Consider the following 19,960-nt stretch of genomic DNA (forward strand, 5'->3'; position numbering starts at 1 on the left):
TTAAGTTTATTTGACCGTTTGTTTTTTCTTTGATTTGGGGGTTATTTGATAAGTCATTTGTGGACGAAACGCGCGTCCGGCTTACCAAACTTTAAGCCTAGTACCTATGTTAAGTTTATGTCCGTGTGCTTATGAAAATAACTTGTCAACAGGTAAGCTCAACGGATTGTAATAGCATACAACACGCAAACACACAAACACACAACCACACGAAAACGACAGAAAGGAATGGTTTTGAAGTAAACTTTATGAAGTAGAGAATACTTCGATTTCCTTAAATGAACTTTCCAATTTTATTTAACGTATATTGATTCCCGTCCATTTCTTTTTACAGTATTACAGACACAGACACTCCCCCTCCCCCAGTGTTTGCAGGTCCGGCATCAACGCTGCATCTGGTCTATTATGATAATTCAGTCCTGCATTCCAACAACAAAATAAGTTTAATACGGAAATGCGACAAACAAGCTTGTATTTGTCGAAAAACTTCTTTTCACTTTCGATCTTTCAATCCTGGTATCTATGATGAGTTTATTTTATGTTAATAGGTAAAACAGGTTTTCCGGTAAGGTCTTTTACGTGTGGCTTGTGACGCTGTTTTAATATCGCAATATATTTTGTCAAAAATCTCTTCTTTTAACGGATAAAAAAGTGAAGTACTCTATTATGTATGAGGTCAATATGACATGCATATGAATCGTGTATTTATTATGACTCGTTTGTAAACCTGTTGACGTAATTGTCCCTTTTTGAGTTGTATATCGTAACTTTTCAAATTTGACTTAATCTTTCAATCAATTTAATTCATTTTTAAGACATTCAATAAAATACTTTTGTCAAAAAGTAGAATTCTATATTCGATTTGTATTCATTCTATCCCTTGAATAACATTGAAATGTATAAAGACACGGGTTAGGGTAAAAAGCCATTATACATTTGTATGTTGTTTTGAAAAATAAATTCAAAGCATATTTCATAAATAGTACAAACTTTTACGGTGTCTTGGAGCGCTATATGTTTAACTTTCTCGCTTTGTTTGACCTATTGTTTTAACTCACGATTATTCTTGGGTAGATTAACCAAACAAAAAGTGTTAATACTTTTAAAAGTCGGGTTGGATTTTTTAATTTTTTTTACAGATTTATATTATATAATGGATGCATATTATGAATAATTCATATCAATTCAGCAATATTTTGGAAATTATATTTTGTTTTCTTTTGTTATTTACAGGTATGTTGGTATCACTTAGTTCGTTCATTTGTCTTTGAAAAAACATTAAGTAAAAGCAAAAAACAAAATATCAAATTTCATGTCTGCTGTCTGAGAAAAAAAAACAACCAGATATTTTATTGTCGAGGTATACAACAATATCTACTGAATTGGAATGATTTTAATAAAGATATCTGGTAAAAAGTAGTACAGTAAATGTGTATTTTTCGTCAACACATTGGAAGTACTAGTTCATAAAAAAATTCTAATAAGATATTGACAGTACTTGATCAAATTTTCGTCTCGTTGATTCTTTTTTATTATAACAGGGCTTTCCGGTTTCATTGTTAAAATGACAATTCGGGATGTAATTTTATAAAGTCAACAAGTAGATTATGCGTTGTTTTATAATTTTTCCATTGATAGAATTGTATTATATTATAATTGCACACCCTCAGGAATGAAGGATTACATATAGGTATAAAATATATTGAATTCTACTTAAGGTTTATGACCCCTTCTGTGGCCTGTGAATTACGAAAATTTCAAACTGCAATATTATCAAGACAGCAAAGATAATGAATAATAGAGATGGGCCATTTTGTACATTATCGAGGGGAGACTTCGTGCAAAGCCTTATTATTTATAGTTTCGTTGCGTTTAGTAGAAAAAGAGAATTTTGTGAAAATAAAACCAAGAACTTTGTAGAAAATCCACAGACTTTAATATAGAGATTTTTGTTATAAAATTTGAAACATAGATTACTCACTTGTTTTTCTATGATGTGCTAGCGTTCATTGTTTACAAAAAGGCCTAAACAACCTATAAATTACAAAACACCTCATGGTGAGTCACTAAAGTCGAGCGCACCATAAAAGGTGTACTTGAATTGGTCCATATTTATATTTGTTTTAACCAATAACTAAATTTATAAACTTGTTTTAAGGAAACCATTGCTAGCACTGCATGTAATAATCCTCTATTTATCAAGCACAAAATTATCAAATATGAGAGTACAAGGGGAATTAAAGGCTGTGGATTTTCTATAAAATTTACGTTTATTTAGCATTGAATTAACACAAGGGTACATAATCCTTAAAGGATGCCAATTTAGTTAGTAAGAATAAGAAAACACTCAATAAGTTTCATGCTAACGGAGCGCTTTCCTAGATTTAGCATCATGAGGATTGCTCAAACCAAAAATTGTGAAACCAGGGAGGATACATATAAAATATTGGGCTTTCCGCCCATTTATATAGTAAAATATATTTTTTTACATGAGCGTCACTGATGAGTCTTATGTAGACGAAACGCGCGTCTGGCGTATTAAATTATAAACCTGGTACCTTTGATAACTAAAACATGTAAAAGAAGCGAGCCATATGCTTCACATTTTTCAAGTGACTGATATTTTACTTGGTAAAGCCGGTAATATGTTTATTGTCCTATAAATATTCTTTACCAGGGCGATAAATACTTAAACATGTGAAGATATATTACCAAAAGAGTCCGAAGCAAAATAACCATATCAATCTTAGGTCACTTTTCATATGGGACCGTTTTAACAATTTAAATATACCACCATTAAAGAAATAAGAGTATGTTGTAAATCATGTAAGCACGAAAACACGTATTTATTTGCTAGATTACAACATAAGTTTGTGGAATATAAATTATTTAGTATGCTAAATAGAAAAAATCAAAAAAGATAAATCATTCGAAAGAAAGAAAGTATAAAACAAAATAAAACAGTCCAAATATCCGTAAGGGAGTATGGCTAATGGATTTATTTACATAATCAAATATGATTCGATTGGTTCATTTGATGATACCACACTCATAACGGTAGTTTTGTACTTTTCTTGTCACCACAAAGCTACTATAAAAATCAAAGCTCAATAGATGTAAAAAAAAAGGCAAACATTAGTATACCGCTTTCAAGTTACAGGACAGGAGGGTAGGTGGAAATGCTAATATATATGTTTTGGCACAAGTAAAAAGTACACGTGAGAACCTAGTGACATTCAAAAAGTACAAAAGCAAATTCAATGCTTATAGGGAAATCAGAAATGATAAATAAAGGCAACAGTAGTATACCGCTGTTTCAAAGTCATAAATGGATTGAGAGAAATCAAATCCGGGTTACAAACTAAAATCAGGGGAAACATGTTTACTATACTAGAAAAACAACAGAACTCTAAAGTGTTAATAATACGGAGTAGGCCAAAGCAACACCATCTTACATATTTGAAAAAAATGAGACTGTACCAAAAATGTAAAACACAAGAGACTGTACAAAATATTTAAAAGATATGAGACTACAAAATATTTAAACAAAAGAGACTGTACAAAAAAAAACCAGACGATGTCCTTAGTAATGAAACCAAAAATTGATACCAAGAGGGCATTCTGTCTGATCTTAAATATTTTAAACTTGCTGTTTTATTTTAAAGTTTCATTTCCTAATAAAATTGTAGGTTTTTGCCTTAGTAAGGAATGTAGCGGTGCATTAAATGGACACTATGATACAGAATCGTGTGCTGTCGGGGGCTGCTGCATACCAAGTGACGGTACAGGTGACACACGGTGTTGTATACCAACATTGACACTTATATTGGTATCTGTCTTTATTGGAGGTACTATCGCTACTATCATTGTGGTAATTCTATGTTGTGTAATATGTCGATACCGAAAGAAAAAGAAACTTCGTCAGAGACTAGAGGAAAGGCGTCGGCGTCAGCGGGAGAGAGATCAAGAAAGACAGAGACGACTTATGATGGATCCTTTTGTTAATGGGGATCCTTTTCTAGCTACAGGACAAGAAGGTGGGTGAATATGGGAACCATATTTACTTATGTAAAAAACGAGGATGTGGTATAATTACCAATTAGACAACTTTAAAACAAAAAACAAATTACGAAAAATGTATCAACTATAGGACAACTTACGTCCGTCATTAAAAAGCAATAAGCAAACCCAACGTCGCAATGGTACCTTAAAAAGACCAGTCTTGGACAATTATAAAACAATTTAAACGATACAAGTAACGACCTGTTTAATATATAAAACAATTTAAGATGATATAAAACGAAACGTACACATTGAACTTTCACATCTGATTGTATTGAATGAATTTTTGTGGACATTTAAGTTAATATTAAGTTATTTAATTATATGTAGTTGAAGGTACGTCACAGCCTCCACATTACCATGGACAGGAAACGGATACAAATATACCACATCAGCCTCAGCCACAAACACAGGCACCAACACAGGCTCCAACACAGGCACCTTCACAACAAAACAGATATGTTCCACCACCATATCCAAATTCTCCACCACCAGCATATTACTCAAGAATAGGTACACGTCAAGAAAACAGACAGAGAAGTAGGACAAGAAATTCTACAATACAAAGTCGCAGTTCTTTTCATACAGACGACATACAACCGGAAGTGACTTGTGTTAATAGTCCTTCATCTTCTATTCCACCACCTGTTCCTGCACCAATTATACAGCAATCTAATTCCAGAAATAGTAATTATGTTTCAACAACAAATATAATTGTTCCACTAGGATTAGTTGAAATTAACAATGCAAATAATAGGAATAACAGTCGAATTCACAATGAACAACGTGTTCTTACAATTGAGGACCTTGAATCAGATGACAAAGAAGATCCAATGGGAGAATTATCAAAACCGGAATCTAGAATGTCAACAAAATTTTCATTTTATCCAAACAATGCAAGTAGACTGTCAGTGCATCCTGAGGAAAAAAGTCCTTCGATGCGAAACTCAAGGACAAGCACTAAAATGGACAATGGAAGTCCAACAAAACACGAATCTAGATTGTCCAAACGAAGTGATACAAGAAATGTGGCAAATAAGGATTCAAGAAATTCAATCAAATCCGAAACAAGGAATTCTGTAAACAATGAATCTCGAGTGTCTTCACACACGATGCAGTCAGTATCGAATATTGATCAACCAAAGACGCACAATGATAATAGAGGTCTGTTTATCAAGAGTAGGATATCAGTGGTTCCTGAGGATTTAGGGAGGGATGATAACATAACACGTAACAGTTCACATGGTCGTAGCTATGTAAGATCGGTTGATCCCGACGAACGTGTAGTCAGTAACTTAGATTATGTATAGAGCTGTTTAATTCTTTAATGTCATCGGAGTAGGTGTGATAGAAACCCTAAACAATTAGTTAAATTGTACAACCATTTCGGAATTATGTCAATTCTATTCATATTTGAATAGTAGAACTAACTCTGGACACTCTAATGATGAAATGTTCGTTGTGCATCACTATCGACAATTCATACAGTTTTTGGTATATTTTCAGTATTATTTAGGATTTATTCACAATTTTCTTTGGAAAATGTCTGTAAGCAATATGACCGTCTGTTGATTAATTAAGTCTAAAGTTTTTTTTTCAGGTTTGATGAACCCCTTGTTTGAATCTACCTTACTTGATATTTCGAATATTCATTTTTTGAATTCGTGCTTTACATTTCAAACTACAAAATAAAAAAGGCAACTTAAGTTTGTATTGTTTTTACTGCTTGTTGTGTCATTTAGAGTGAGGAAAGGGAGTTAAGTCAAAATATTTTGACCTTTAAGTTTGAATAACACAAAACAGATTAGTATGAGTGTATGTCTCCACAAATGTTGCATATGACAAGAGATATTTAATTTGAACCTTCAATATAAATAGTAATATCACTCAATACGATATGACGTACATTTTTTTCAATAGTTTTTAGAATAGCATACACCTTACAAGTAACTTAATATTCAAACTACAATAAAGAAGATCATGCAAGACCGTTAATAATGACACAGTTGATCGCGTCCTTTGAGCCTGTATATAATTAACAAAGAACTTTAAAAAAGACATGTTGACTAAATTTAAATCTAATCTGGAAAATTAATTTTTATTTTTTTGTGTGAAAGGATATCTTTATCACTATATTCGAATATGAAATTAAAGATTAACATCTAAACCAAATCTTCGATACACAATAAACCTCGAAGATGTAATCAATCAATAACACTATCGACGTAGTAAAGTACTTTGTATAACAATTAAACGGTCGCTTCAATAACCAAAATTGAAAGATATAGATGAAGACGTTTATCAAAATGTCACTTTTAATTTTAGTATAGTAGTTGTTCCCCTTTACTCATCAATTGTAATTGGTCATTTTCAAATAATGGGAATAGATAAACAGTTAATGTAAAATTAAAAAAAAAAATCTTTTATAGGGAGAAAAACTTATTAGTTAGTAAGGATATAAGCCTGACTTTAACCTTTAAGTAAACATGCACATGACGGATCAGTTGGCTTAGTAATTGTTGATGAAGTTTATTGTTTAACGTATTGAACTGTATTTTGTTCTGTTAATTCATTTTTAATAAATTGTTGACTTATTTGAAACATTCACATTTTTCAATAACCAGGCATGTATATCGTTATCAAAGGTACCAGGATTATAATTTAATACGCCAGACGCGTTTCGTCTACATAAGACTCATCAGTGACCCTCAGATCAAAAAAGTTATAAAGCCAAACAAGTACGTAGTTGAAGAGCATTGAGGACCAAAAATTCCAAAACGTTGTGCCAAAGACGACTAAGGTAGTCTATTCCTGGAATAAGAAAATCCTTATTTTTTCCGAAAAACTCAAAGTTTTGTAACAGGTAATTTATAAAAATGACCATATAATTGATATTCATGTCAACACCGAAGAGCTGACTACTGGGCTGGTGATACCCGCGGGAACGAAACGTCCATCAGCAGTGGAATCGACCCATTGGTGTAAATAGTTATCAAAGGTACCAGGATTACAATTTAATACGCGAGACGCGTGTTTCGTCTACAAAAGACTCATCAGTGACGCTCAGATCAAAAAAGTTATAAAGCCAAACATAAAATCATTAACGATATTTGGCACAATTGTTCAATTCTCTTTAACTTTGTATATAATTTAGTCTTACAATAGTTTTTATTCGAATTCCACATCTATACAACACGGCTGTCAGAATACTTATGCTGGTGTTGTAAAAATGTAACTACCGAGCGGAATAGTAGACAAGGCTGCAAATTAACAAAGAGTTCTAAATAAAATAATTTATTATGCAGGAATATTAATTTCAATTCTTCAAAGTCAATACATAATTCACACAATTTAAACCAAGTCAAAGTACCTGCATAATGTCCGTGTTTAGACAAAAATAACAAATAGCAATAAATATACGTTTCAATAATAAAATGAACAATTCCAAACTTAGGCCAGGGTTGGGCTAAAATAGTTTCACGGCAAAAACGCCACCGTCAAATACAATGTGTAACGGAATTCACCGTCTCTTTACACAATTAATACCTGAAGATGTGTAAATAAATGCTAAAATAGCTTAACTTTACTTCTTATATAAATTCACAATGCCAAACGTGAAATAAATAGGTTAGGAGAACGAAACACATCCGATCTCTGGGACAGTTAAATTTCAACTTACCAAGTTGTTTACGTTCGCAACCAAGATGTCATTATCACGGACTATTTCCCGTAATTACTTACATTTCGCGGATCTCGTATACGCGATCATTACACTGACAAATATGCATGACCATTAATTATATACAATAAGTAGTTTTATTCCATAATAACAATATTTCAATAAGCACACCCGGAATTAAATCCCGTATTTCAGAAATAACTTCTTTGTTGTGAAAAGAACGACAACTCTTGCACTAAACATGGAACTACGGTTTGGCGGAAAATGTGTCAACACAGTAAACTCTACCGAAAACGTTGATTAATAAATTAAACAAGACTAAAATGTGCTTTACCAGGTCTGTCATACCTTTACACAAATTGGGCAAACAGAAATAATACTTAAGGAATGAGATTTCCTGAGAAATCATTATTAAAGATTGAGGTTTAACCAAATACCATTTCAGTTTCACAACACTGGTATGTTTGATGAGTTTTTATAGTTACAATCACATAAAATTGTACCCACAATAGTTCTTCTTTTCTAGCACCTTTTTGTGGGCCTGCTACCCGAGTATACATACATATTACAATTACTCAGTTTTAGGTTCCGAGTGACACTCACTTATAATTAAGTTTAATCTTGAATTGTCATTTTGGTTATAACGTAATCATAAAAAGTAAAATAACAAAAATACCGGATAATCCAAATCGAAAAGTTAAATGGCAAATTCAAAAGCTCAAACACATCAAACGATTGGAAAACAAATGCCATATTCTTTGACTTGGTACAAACATCTCTATATCAAGAAAATGGTGAATTCTACAGTTTTATAGTTAGCTTAATCTTTCACTACTTCATCTTACTAGTAACTTTAACCCATTCTGACTCTTGCACAAAACACCTGTGTAGTAAGTATACAAATACATTCTTCTTTGATTTCATACAATTGGATTGATACCAAAATTACTGTTTGACAGTTACAAATGTAGCAGTTATTCTTATGAGGGCATCCGCTCGGTTTTGGCAATGGTCGTGATTTCCTATTTTTATTTTTTCTCAATATTTTTCTTGAAGCTTGAATGTTTTTAATGACGTTCAGAGCATCTCCCGACAATAATGGACTAAAAGATAAGATCGTGTTTGCTATTCTCTTAGTCCCCTTTTGATTATTATTGTATAATCCTTTTGCAAAGTATGGAGCTTATGTTTTATGATGAAACTTAATTCAAATATGCGTATCAACTCAGTCTTGTATGTCTCTAGCGATTACTTAGGAAGGCAGTTTTTAATGTCTCATTTTGCCATCGATTGATAAATATTTTGATAAATACTTGCCTGGTAAATATTGCTGACTTTATAATTAAATCAAAAGAAGTGAAGCAACTCATTTATCTTACGCTTATCTAAAATGTTTTCTGCTATGTTTTACGGTGTTTGTATTCTTCTTTATTTACATGTGTGATTCTACGTCTTTTTATTTTCTCCATACTTTGATGCTTTCAAAACAGGTATGAGATTCTGTGTAACAGGAGTTATAAAAATAAAAAAAAAAACAGAAAACACTTTGAATAAAAAGGAAAACGAATAAGCTAACAGTCCACAAAACGTGACAAACTATTTAAACATAGTGCACTACAAATCCCACTTGTAACTGGTATACGACATTTAATTATGATAACCTCTCAGTATATTCATGTTAATAAATTACTATTTAAGATATGACAAAAATTGAAACAATTTTAATACATTAAGATCACATGACTAGTATATAGAATGATAGTCAAGCTAACACACTTAGGAAGCCAGAAAAAAACAATCGATAATATTTCAAACGTTTGTCACCAATTTCAGTGCAAAAAATACGTGTAACTGGCAAAAACATTTAATACACTAGCTAAAGAACAAGTGTTAAAAATACAAAATCACTTTTAATGCATGTACGTTTCAAAGCCAAAGGACAGAGTATGACGAGATTCATTGTTTTTCAAAACTGAAAATTAAATCTTTTGAATAATATGTTAATTTCCTTTAATATCGACACGCAATGTGAAATCATTATGATGTCATATACATGTTGCAATTGCATGTTATCTTTCAGATAAAAATTAGCAACGGTTTTACACTTTTAGATTTCTTACTTAAATTTACATGTTAGTAATTAAAATTGGGATGGGGTGGGGTTGGGGTGGTGTTAAGCTTTGAAAGAAAATTATTTATAAATCATAAGATTTTAAAGTGAAACTACTTGACATTTATATTAAGGTTTGCATCAATTGAAAGAAGGTCATAAGCACCTGAGATCACCCCCAGTTTTTGGTGGGATTCGTGCTACTTAGTCTTTAGTTTTCTATGTTATGTCTTCTGTACTATTATTTTTCTTTTTTTCTTTTTATTTTTGGCATTAGCGTTGTCAGTTTGTTTTCAATCTATGATTTTGACTGTCCATCTTGTGTCTTTCGTCCCTCTGTAATGAACTTCCTGCTGGTTTCTGTGTAATGTTTGAAATGGCTGCTGTATGTCACTCTGATTGTCTTTTGGTTGATAAATTTTTACAACTCCGTCAAATGCACAATCTTTAAGTTATATTCGCGATTGACGAACAAAGTTATCATAGATTTAAAAAGATGTTGTATGAGTGCCAATGAGACAACTCTCCAGCCAAACCTGCTATCCTTGATGAATTTTACAGCCACTAGGCCGCTAGCTGCCACTGCTAGTTGATGTTGCGTGTTCGAGGGTTTTCATAACTTTTGTGTTGCTATCAATATCATCGGTGGATACATTTTACTGTAAATTTACGCTTTATAAAATGTTCTAAACACTGTTTTTTTCTACCTCAAAGTTCAGATTGCCACAACTATATTCGAAATTTTAGGAGACGAATGTTTTTCAACTTCGTATTTGAGTTAGCCTTCCATCTGCTTTTTTTCAAGCAACTCTGATGAGTCTTGTGTTGACGAAAAAGTAAAATAACAAAAATTCCGAACTCAGAAAAAAATTCAAAACGGAAAGTCCATAGTCAAGTAGCAAATCAAAAGCTCAAACACATCAAACGAATGGATAACAACTGTCATATACCTGACTTGGTACAGGCATTTTCTTATGTAGAAAAGAAATGCGCTTTGTAGTACAAAATAATTGGCCTGTTATTCTTTGATGGGCTTTTACAACAAACTTTTCGACGCCGCTTACCCTAGATCGTATCACCAAACTTGCTGTCAGCATTTGTGTTAACATGAAATGAAGTTTATAACTTACTTTTTCTGTAAGGTTACTGTTTACAAAATGTTGGATCATTCGAAACACTAAGGTTTTTTCTACCCTAGTTTCTTGGTATTGTTTTAATGTATTGCTGTTGGTCTTTTGTCTTATAGATTCTGATAACCTTGTTTAATGGAAAACCAATAAATTACGTTCGTGTACAAAGTTATAAGCCCGGTAATCTTCATGAGTTTTCACAACCACTTGGTAGATACCACCTCTGGTGACGCTTCGTCACCGATTACATCCCAAGTGTAGTAGTTATTATTCTGGTTTTTAAATGTAATGTCATTGATGGATTCATTTATCTGTAAATTTATTATTTTATAAAAGGTTCGATACGCTACGGTTTTTTCTACACCCAGATTCAAATTGCTTTTGCCCTATTTAAAACAGCTTGATTTTAAATTTATAAGGCACTAATGTTCTTCAACTTCATATTCGATTTGACCTTCCAATTGTTTCGTTTTGAGCATCACTGATGAGTACTAGCATTATATAGGAATTATAGTCATTTCGTACCCCAAATTTAATGTACCCTGGCAATAAACATTTCGTACCCTGGCAAAAACCATTTCGAACCCTGACCATTTCGTACCTCGTGGAATATGACGAAACGCGAATATGCCGTACAAGATTATAAGCCTGATATCGTTGATAGGGTATTAACAACGACTGGATCGACACCACTGCTGATGGACGTGTCATCCATAGACGTATTACCTTATATCGTTTTACGAACATTTTGAATTATTCGAAACACTAAGGTTGTTTTCTGTCCTCAGGTATAGATTTTGGTTTACAAAGTTATGTGCCTGTTATCCTTGATGATTCTTTGAGCCTTTAATCGGCGTAAAATCAAAAATAATATAAATGAATAGATTATCATCATTCTGATTTTAACAATGATTAGTCCGAAAGACAACAAGATTACACTACGAATAAATTTTTCTTGTCTTATCTATTTTCATCTTACATTTAAGATAAAAACCACATACATGTAGCTTCTGTTTGAAATATTATTGCTATACTGTTGCCTTTATTTATCAATATAACGGGACGCTGCTAAAAAAGAAAGAAATGCATCATACATTTGGCAGCAACGCTTTGAAATGATACGACAGGATACGATGCACTGCCATTATTAAAACAAGTACAACTGTATATATCTGCACTCTTGATAACAAGATCAATGATACAGCAATTCTAAACATATAAAAATTGGGGGAAATATAAATAGAATGTCCTGAGTCTTATTTTCTATATTGTGTATGGTGTACTGTTGTTTGCCTTTTTATCTTTTCTCTCTTTTTGTCGTGGCGTTGTCAGTTTAGTTTTGATTTAGGAGTTTGAATGTTCCGGTTCTCTTTTTCAGGAAAAAAAACATTGTGTCAAGCTCTAAAGTGTATCGAGTCTATTTAGCTTTAAATAAATTTAAAAATCTCAGCTAATTTCTTAAACAAAACAATTCAAAGGAACATAATTTGATAAATTATAAATAAAGAGATAACGATAAGGATATAACTTATTCTCAACAGTATGACTTCCTATTTTTAGTTTTTATCAAGACAACTTAAGTATGTTTCATTCGTATTCATATTTGATAGGGTTTCGCAATAAAAGTAATTATGGAGCTTTCAATAGGTCAACCACAGGAAAACCGTCAGAAAGTAACAAAAAACATATCAGAAAAGATATAATGAAAACTAACAGATCTGTACGTGTAAATTTTGAAATGTCCTCCTTTTTATATGGGAGCCATCACGAAGGAGAAAAGTCGTTGTCGCTGTAAAATGAACCATCATTTACCACCATCCTTGCAGTTATTCTATGTAGAACATCACTTCTTTTCTAAAATTTCACAGATTAAGATACTATCTCTGGTGTTGAGAAATGTTTATCTAGCACCCAGGTCGCTTACAAGTTTTAACTCATCATCGAATAACATACACCTCATTCACCCCATTAGTTTTGTTTAGTTTTGTTTAGAGAGAGGTTTTGATTTTGATTAAAAAAAAATTAAAAATCAATTTTCAATGTATGTGTTGTTTTCCTGACATATAAAACTGGCAGTAACATGTCATTGTATTGTTACGTGTACCGTTATTGACATCTATGACCAATAATTGAATCATAACACTCTAATATGTAAAATATAATAGAATCATCATTTTACCATAGATAACCTTATTGATATGAATGTTTGACATCTATTATGCTAATCGTTTTGTCTTTTGTGAAAATGATACACATGGGAAAATAGGTGGGTACATATCGTGTAGATTTAATCTCAAGAATTCAATAAAGTGATTATGTCGAGAAATTATTTACAACTAGGCGCAGGTAGAGATCTTATTGTTAATAATTTCAACGACTAAATTGGAAAATAACAAAATAACCTTTAATCAAATAGAGATGACAAACTCCTCTATTTACACTTCAGTGGATAAACAGAATGAGTGTCTGTACAAGATTGTTAAAACAGCTTATCACCACACTTGAAATGGACATCGCACGCTATGACAGTCGTCTGCCACGCGACCGCCATTACTCCGGCACGTGGCCATTTTGAAATGTCCTCTTTTTCACTAAGGGAGCCATCACGAAGGAGAAAATCGCTGTGAAATTCAAATCTGCAGGACTTTTGAACATTATTCTTTTCAAAATCAATCTTTTTAATGCTGTTTTACATATAAATGATTTCATGTGGTTATCGGTTGACTGGACATACGTTTTGACCGCTGAGTATTATAAAAGGTTAGATTTTTTCTTCGTCTTGCCTATTCCCACTTAGTTAATCTTTATTCATGCAAATTCACTTAAGCTTGAAATTCCGTTTTAACCATAATAAATCCACTTTATATAAATAACAGATCATTTCAAATGAAAATCCAAACGTAGGAAATTGTTATTTACTGATTGTTGTTTTCATCTCATGCATTTGTTAAACATTCGAAACTGCTATTAAAAAACAAAATTCGAAACGTTATTTATTTTTTTACATCCGAAATTTTATAGAAATTTAAACTTTTCTTCTAATTTCAAAATTGCATGAAAAAAATATCGATACATCAAAATGAAAATTAATCCTTATAAAACTCCAAATCAATTATCAACTACAAAAGGATGTTTGAATTATAAGCTTTTGTTTTGAGTCGATTCTTTAACGGAGCAATTTTAAATCATAAGTGTCTTAACGCCATCATACAATTAGTGCAACTAGCCTGTGTATTGAACTCTATATTGCATCGGCGATAAATGGGTGCATTATGGCAACAGTAGAGAGTAGAGAATAGACGTGCCAATTATATAATTGGAATTGCTAGCGATGGGTCTACACGAATAATGCCCAAACTTTAAGTTTTCGTTTAGAATTTCCATAAGAGTAAGAAGAACTCAAGCATGTAAGTGAAAAGGTAAAACAAAAGTTACGAAATAAAATTGAAATTGTTCTTCGTGATTTTTTCAGCCGTCTCTTCTTGGCTTGCTAAGACGTTATAATAAACATAACAGGAATTTGCCTTTATATACATATGTTCGGAATCAAGACATTCAAATATAGATTAAATTCCCGCAGTTGATGTGGTGAAATATATGTGTGTAACAGTGTGTTTGTGTGAAGTCAATGCAGAACTCTAAAAATATACATTTGCCATTACATATTGCAAAACAGCGTGGGAATGTATACATAGGCACTAAAATTTGGTTTAAAGTAGAATGTCTTTTCGATTTATTGATACATGAAAAATTGGTAGTCGTTTCTTTTTAAACTTTTCATTTCTTGATGGTTAAAATCTCGTTGGCTCGTTCTTATATATATATATTTATTTGTATATTTTTTCAGTTGGTTCGATGGGCGCTGGACAATTTAGCGAAAAATTTGGAACTACTAGGGGACATTTGAGCGCCGACATTAGAGCCCATTTTAGCGCCGGATTAATCCGTTCAACTGTATTTTCGATAGCCCATTTTAGCAAAAACTTACCTGGTTGAATAATTATATTCATTAAGCTTTGGGCAGAAGTTCAGTGTAATTACAAGCGATCAAATAATGGTCTAGAGTCGTTCGTTGTCCATTATAATGAGCAATGTTATAGTTGTCACCCAGCTATTTGCGTTTTTCTTGATACTATTATCAAATTGCAAACAACAATATATATATAAAAATACGAAGTATAGCCGAATCTGCCCCACAGTCTAGACAAGATAAAGAGAAAGAACAGTTACTTATGCAATTCAACAGTATTGTACAGGGGGTTTATCCAGAGCCCATTACGTACGTTCTCTAGGATATAAATTCCAGGCTCGAACTAACTTTTAACATTTGATTAAAATCTATTAGGCATTTAGTGCTGAATTTGAATGGACATCATATGTTTTATATTGTGCTGTCTTGATTTTATTGAAGTTTTTTTTTATTTATTATATATTATAATGGGTTTAAATTTTTTCGCTAAAATGGGCATTGACAATTTTAATTTTCGCTAAAATGGGTTAAAAATCAGGCACTAAAATGGGTTCTACATTGGCGCTAAACGTCCAATTTTTTTTCGCTCAAATGTCCTATCAATGCGCTCAAATGTCCTCCGCCGGTTTCGATGTCCGCGTGTTTGCAGTCAAGTCTTGAATTTTAATTAATGTAATTTTTTTCCATTACCAATATAAAAAAAATTGCAACAGGGATACCGTATATATCGTAAATTAGTCAAACCCTTAATTACTAAATTGTATGACAATTATAAAGATTTAATGCAGGATTTGATAAAACAAGTCGGCTATCCCGCATCAGGATTTTACAAAATCTGCAATGAAACCAAATATTTTAATACTTACGTTTTTTGCTTAATGCTCTGCATAAAAAATAGTCGGAAGTCTACAGTGTTTCTGAACCTATATTAAGTATGGATATGAAATACGACCTGTCAAACAGATAATTTGTTATGAAACAAGGGGAAATCAAACCTATAATTGAATACAGACAGACAGACACAGACAATATCATTTTATAAAAAAGTAAAATGACGATCAGAAAAATAAGCATTAGATTGGAGGTGATGTGATCTTATGCTTTATTGAAATTGTATTCCTTATGTACCAGGTCAACATGAGAGGGTTTATGGGACTTTAAATACATATGCAAGTAGCTAGGGCAGGCTGACGAGCATAAAAACGTATAGGGGCACTTCTAATGATATGCAATACGCCATGTCTAACATACCACTAAACCCGTATACCTGGTATAAAACTTTCCTATATTATGCAAAAATTTCAGCTCGATATTATAAAATTACGAGAAATATCTGACAAATAAAAAAAGGTATGAATTCATTAGAACTTTAATTATAAATAAAAATTCCATTAATTGAATTTTTGATAGAATAGTTTCATTAATAATCATTCACTTATTAAGGTGATCTCAACCTTGTTAATATAAATTATAAATTCTACACATTCGCAGCCGCGGTGACCCGTAAATCAGTTAGAACGAAGTGTGTCGGTCACAATAAAATCTTATTTATTAGAAGTATCATTTATCATCAAAATTAAAATTGTTCATATTACAATTATTTATATTAGAGTTCGTATTCACTTACAAAATAATTCTGCACCTTGCACTTCTGTGTTCTTTTTCATTTCAGTGTCAATAGCCTCGTCTTTGAAACGGCACGCGCCATTGCGTGACCTATGACTTATCATTTGTGATTCTGCGTCCATGTCACATGTCAGAACTATACAGTGGTATAATTACCACCGAGTCCATTATATTGTGATAACAACTCTTCATGGCACTCGATTCCTAATAAGACAGATAGCAACTGAGGCGAAAACGTCATAATTCCAAATGATATATTTATTCCTTGACCAGACTCTAATCACCCATTAAACGCGAACTTTGTAAACCAAATGAAATAACAAAACTAAGTAAATGATACACGCGAATGTATAATTTGTTTCACAATTAAGCAATTTTAACAAATTCGATTTAATGGCCTTGTTACGATAATTATAAATGCGTATAAACATATGTTCTAAAATAATTGACAAATAGAGTCTACTATTCATTTTAAGTAAATTTTGTGCATTCATAATTTAATATTTACGAATTTATTATATTTTGTTTTAAAAAAAGGAAAAGTTGCTTGTCGTTTTATGTCGAATATAATAATCAAAATACTTCAAATGCTATTGGTTTAAACTGTGTCGTTATTTTCCCTGTATAAGTGTTTCACATTTTGTTATCTCAGTGTGTTTTATAGCTCGGTATGGGCTGTCCTCGTTGAGGAAGGACGTATGCAGTCCATAACAGAAAATGACAATTCCATCAATGGTGGAGAATTGATATATTGAAAATCGGATATTAATCTATACTATGGTTGAAAGCAGCTTTATATTTTACGAATAATTTGAATGATGAGAGACAACTGTCATAATGGTAACAAAATTCTTTCAGTCGAACTTAGAAAAGTAAAGAACTAAAACTGATAATTTTAGCCAGTTTATATCGTATAAGATAGAAGATGTGGTATGAATGCCAATGAGACAACTCTCCACAAGAGACCAAATAACACAGACATTATCAACTATAGGTCACCGTACGGCCTTCAACAATGAACAAAGTCCATACCGCATAGTCAGCTATAAAAGGCCCCGAAATGACAAATGTAAATACAATTCAAACGAGAAATCTAACGGCCTAATTCATGTACAAAAAAATAAACGAAAAACAAATATGTAACACTCCAACAAACGACAACCGCTGAATTATATGCCCCTGCCTTGGGACAGACACGCCGCACTCACATACAGAATGTGACAGGGTTAAACATGTAAGCGGGATCCCAACCCTCCTCCTACCCTGAGACAGTGGTGTACCAGTACAACATAATAACGAACTATTAAAATCAGTTAAAAAAGGCTTAACTCATCAAATGGATACAAATAGAAATACAACTAACAAGAAATGCATCTAACATAAACACAGAGTGGCAGTGGCCGGGTACTTGTAATCCCAACAACAAAACGACACTACGTACAGCTAGTTCAAAAAAAAAAAGAAAAAACATGACTTGTGCAAAGCCAAGATACAGCTATCGACAGATTGTACATATATATTTTAAAGTGATTCTTTACTGTTTCTAGATTTATAGATTCAGATTCAGACCTTGGCATGTTGTATAACACCTGACTACTGGTGAAAACTACCGTTTGCTTCTATATGGGTTTTTCTATTTTGTCGTTAGGTTGCTGTCTCACTGGTGTAAATACTCACACTCCTTTCAATTATGCGGTACGTCATGTTTGATTACTTATGTTGTAAAACTCTAATATCACGCATACTTACATGTTGTCATTTATTTTCTAAAATAAATAGTTTTAATTGAATTTTAAGTCTAAAATATTGTGATGTTTTATGCTTACCCATGAACAGCTTTTGACTAAAGACCCAAGAACACAAGTATACACAACAATAAGTCATCGTACTACATACAACTATGAGTAAAAATCATACAGTATTATAATCTGTTTATCCAATAAAATCATGCCAACAACTGGTTTTGGAATAAATGTGTTTATTTCCTATTCAAAGAATGAATTAAAAAACGAAATAGCATTTTGTGTTGCATAAAACATGTATCTGGGAACTAATCTTAATTTTGTGAAGTGTTTTAAATCGAAAGGCTGACACATACAGTAACATTATTTTACTTTAATATAACCATTCTGTCGCTCAATGAATGTTCCGTTATTTTCGTTTCGGTCTTATTGGTCTTCTTTATGATAATAAAAAATACGCATGGGTCATATGCATACTTTTCTGAATACAAATTTAAGTATACTTTTTTGATAGTGAGGTAAGCGTTCCTTTCTATAATAACTATTACCTTCTATGCTTGTTTTTGAAGAGAACTCAAAGAATAGTTATAACTTTGGTATCTTAGAATAATTCAAATTCGTTACTAAGTCAAACATCTTTATAATCCCGCCATTTTCTCGATTTGAATAGGACATTGGCACTTTCCCCTTGACATTTGACGTATATGGAACTCTAGGTGTAATATGTCTTATCATTCTAATGTTGTTGTCTCGTTTATGTTGTAAGATATCTGAAGCGTTTTGAACTGATAAATATGTACATGTAGCTATGACTGATTATATCTGGAGCATGATAGACCGATGATACTTGTAGCATATTGGACTGATGATATCTGGAGCATATTTTGGACCATGATACTTGTAGCATATTGGACTGATGATATCTGGAGCATAATTTGGACCATGATACTTGTAGCATATTGGACTGATGATATCTGGAGCATGATTTGGACCATGATACTTGTAGCATATTGGAGTGATGATATCTGGAGCATAATTTGGACCATGATACTTGTAGCATATTGGACTGATGAAATCTGAAGCATAATTTGGACCATGATACTTGTAGCATATTGGACTGATGATATCTGGAGCATAATTTGGACCATGATACTTGTAGCATATTGGACTGATGATATCTGAAGCATAATTTGGACCATGATACGTGCCGCATATTGGACTGATGATATCTGGAGCATAATTTGGACCATGATACTTGTAGCATATTGGACTGATGATATCTGAAGCATAATTTGGACCATGATACGTGCCGCATATTGGACTGATGATATCTGGAGCATAATTTGGACCATGATACATGTAGCATATTGGACTGATGATATCTGGAGCATAATTTGGACCATGATACTTGTAGCATATTGGACTGATGATATCTGGAGCATAATTTGGACCATGATACTTGTAGCATATTGGACTGATGATATCTGGAGCATAATTTGGACCATGATACTTGTAGCATATTGGACTGGACTGATGATATCGCATGTTCAGTTGTCAAACTAGTCAGAGATAGATGGCATTAGATAAACCCTTAGCTGAATTTGGTTATAACTCTTTTTGCCCCTTTGGTTATTCAGATTA

At 32.4% G+C, this 19,960-nt stretch overlaps 1 protein-coding gene across 1 annotated transcript; it reads left to right on the top strand.

Moving 5' to 3' along the window:
* The first annotated feature begins 1,048 nt into the window (after positions 1-1,048).
* Positions 1,049-6,412, top strand: LOC143080512 (uncharacterized). The gene is made up of 3 exons (XM_076256381.1): positions 1,049-1,233; positions 3,690-4,037; positions 4,393-6,412. Exons 1-3 carry the CDS (start codon positions 1,158-1,160, stop codon positions 5,370-5,372), a joined length of 1,404 nt encoding a protein of 467 aa, XP_076112496.1. The 5' UTR covers positions 1,049-1,157; the 3' UTR covers positions 5,373-6,412.
* The last annotated feature ends 13,548 nt before the right edge of the window (positions 6,413-19,960 follow it).

Source organism: Mytilus galloprovincialis, chromosome 6, assembly GCF_965363235.1.
Source record: "Mytilus galloprovincialis chromosome 6, xbMytGall1.hap1.1, whole genome shotgun sequence".
In the NCBI taxonomy this organism is placed as follows: Eukaryota; Metazoa; Mollusca; class Bivalvia; order Mytilida; family Mytilidae; genus Mytilus; species Mytilus galloprovincialis.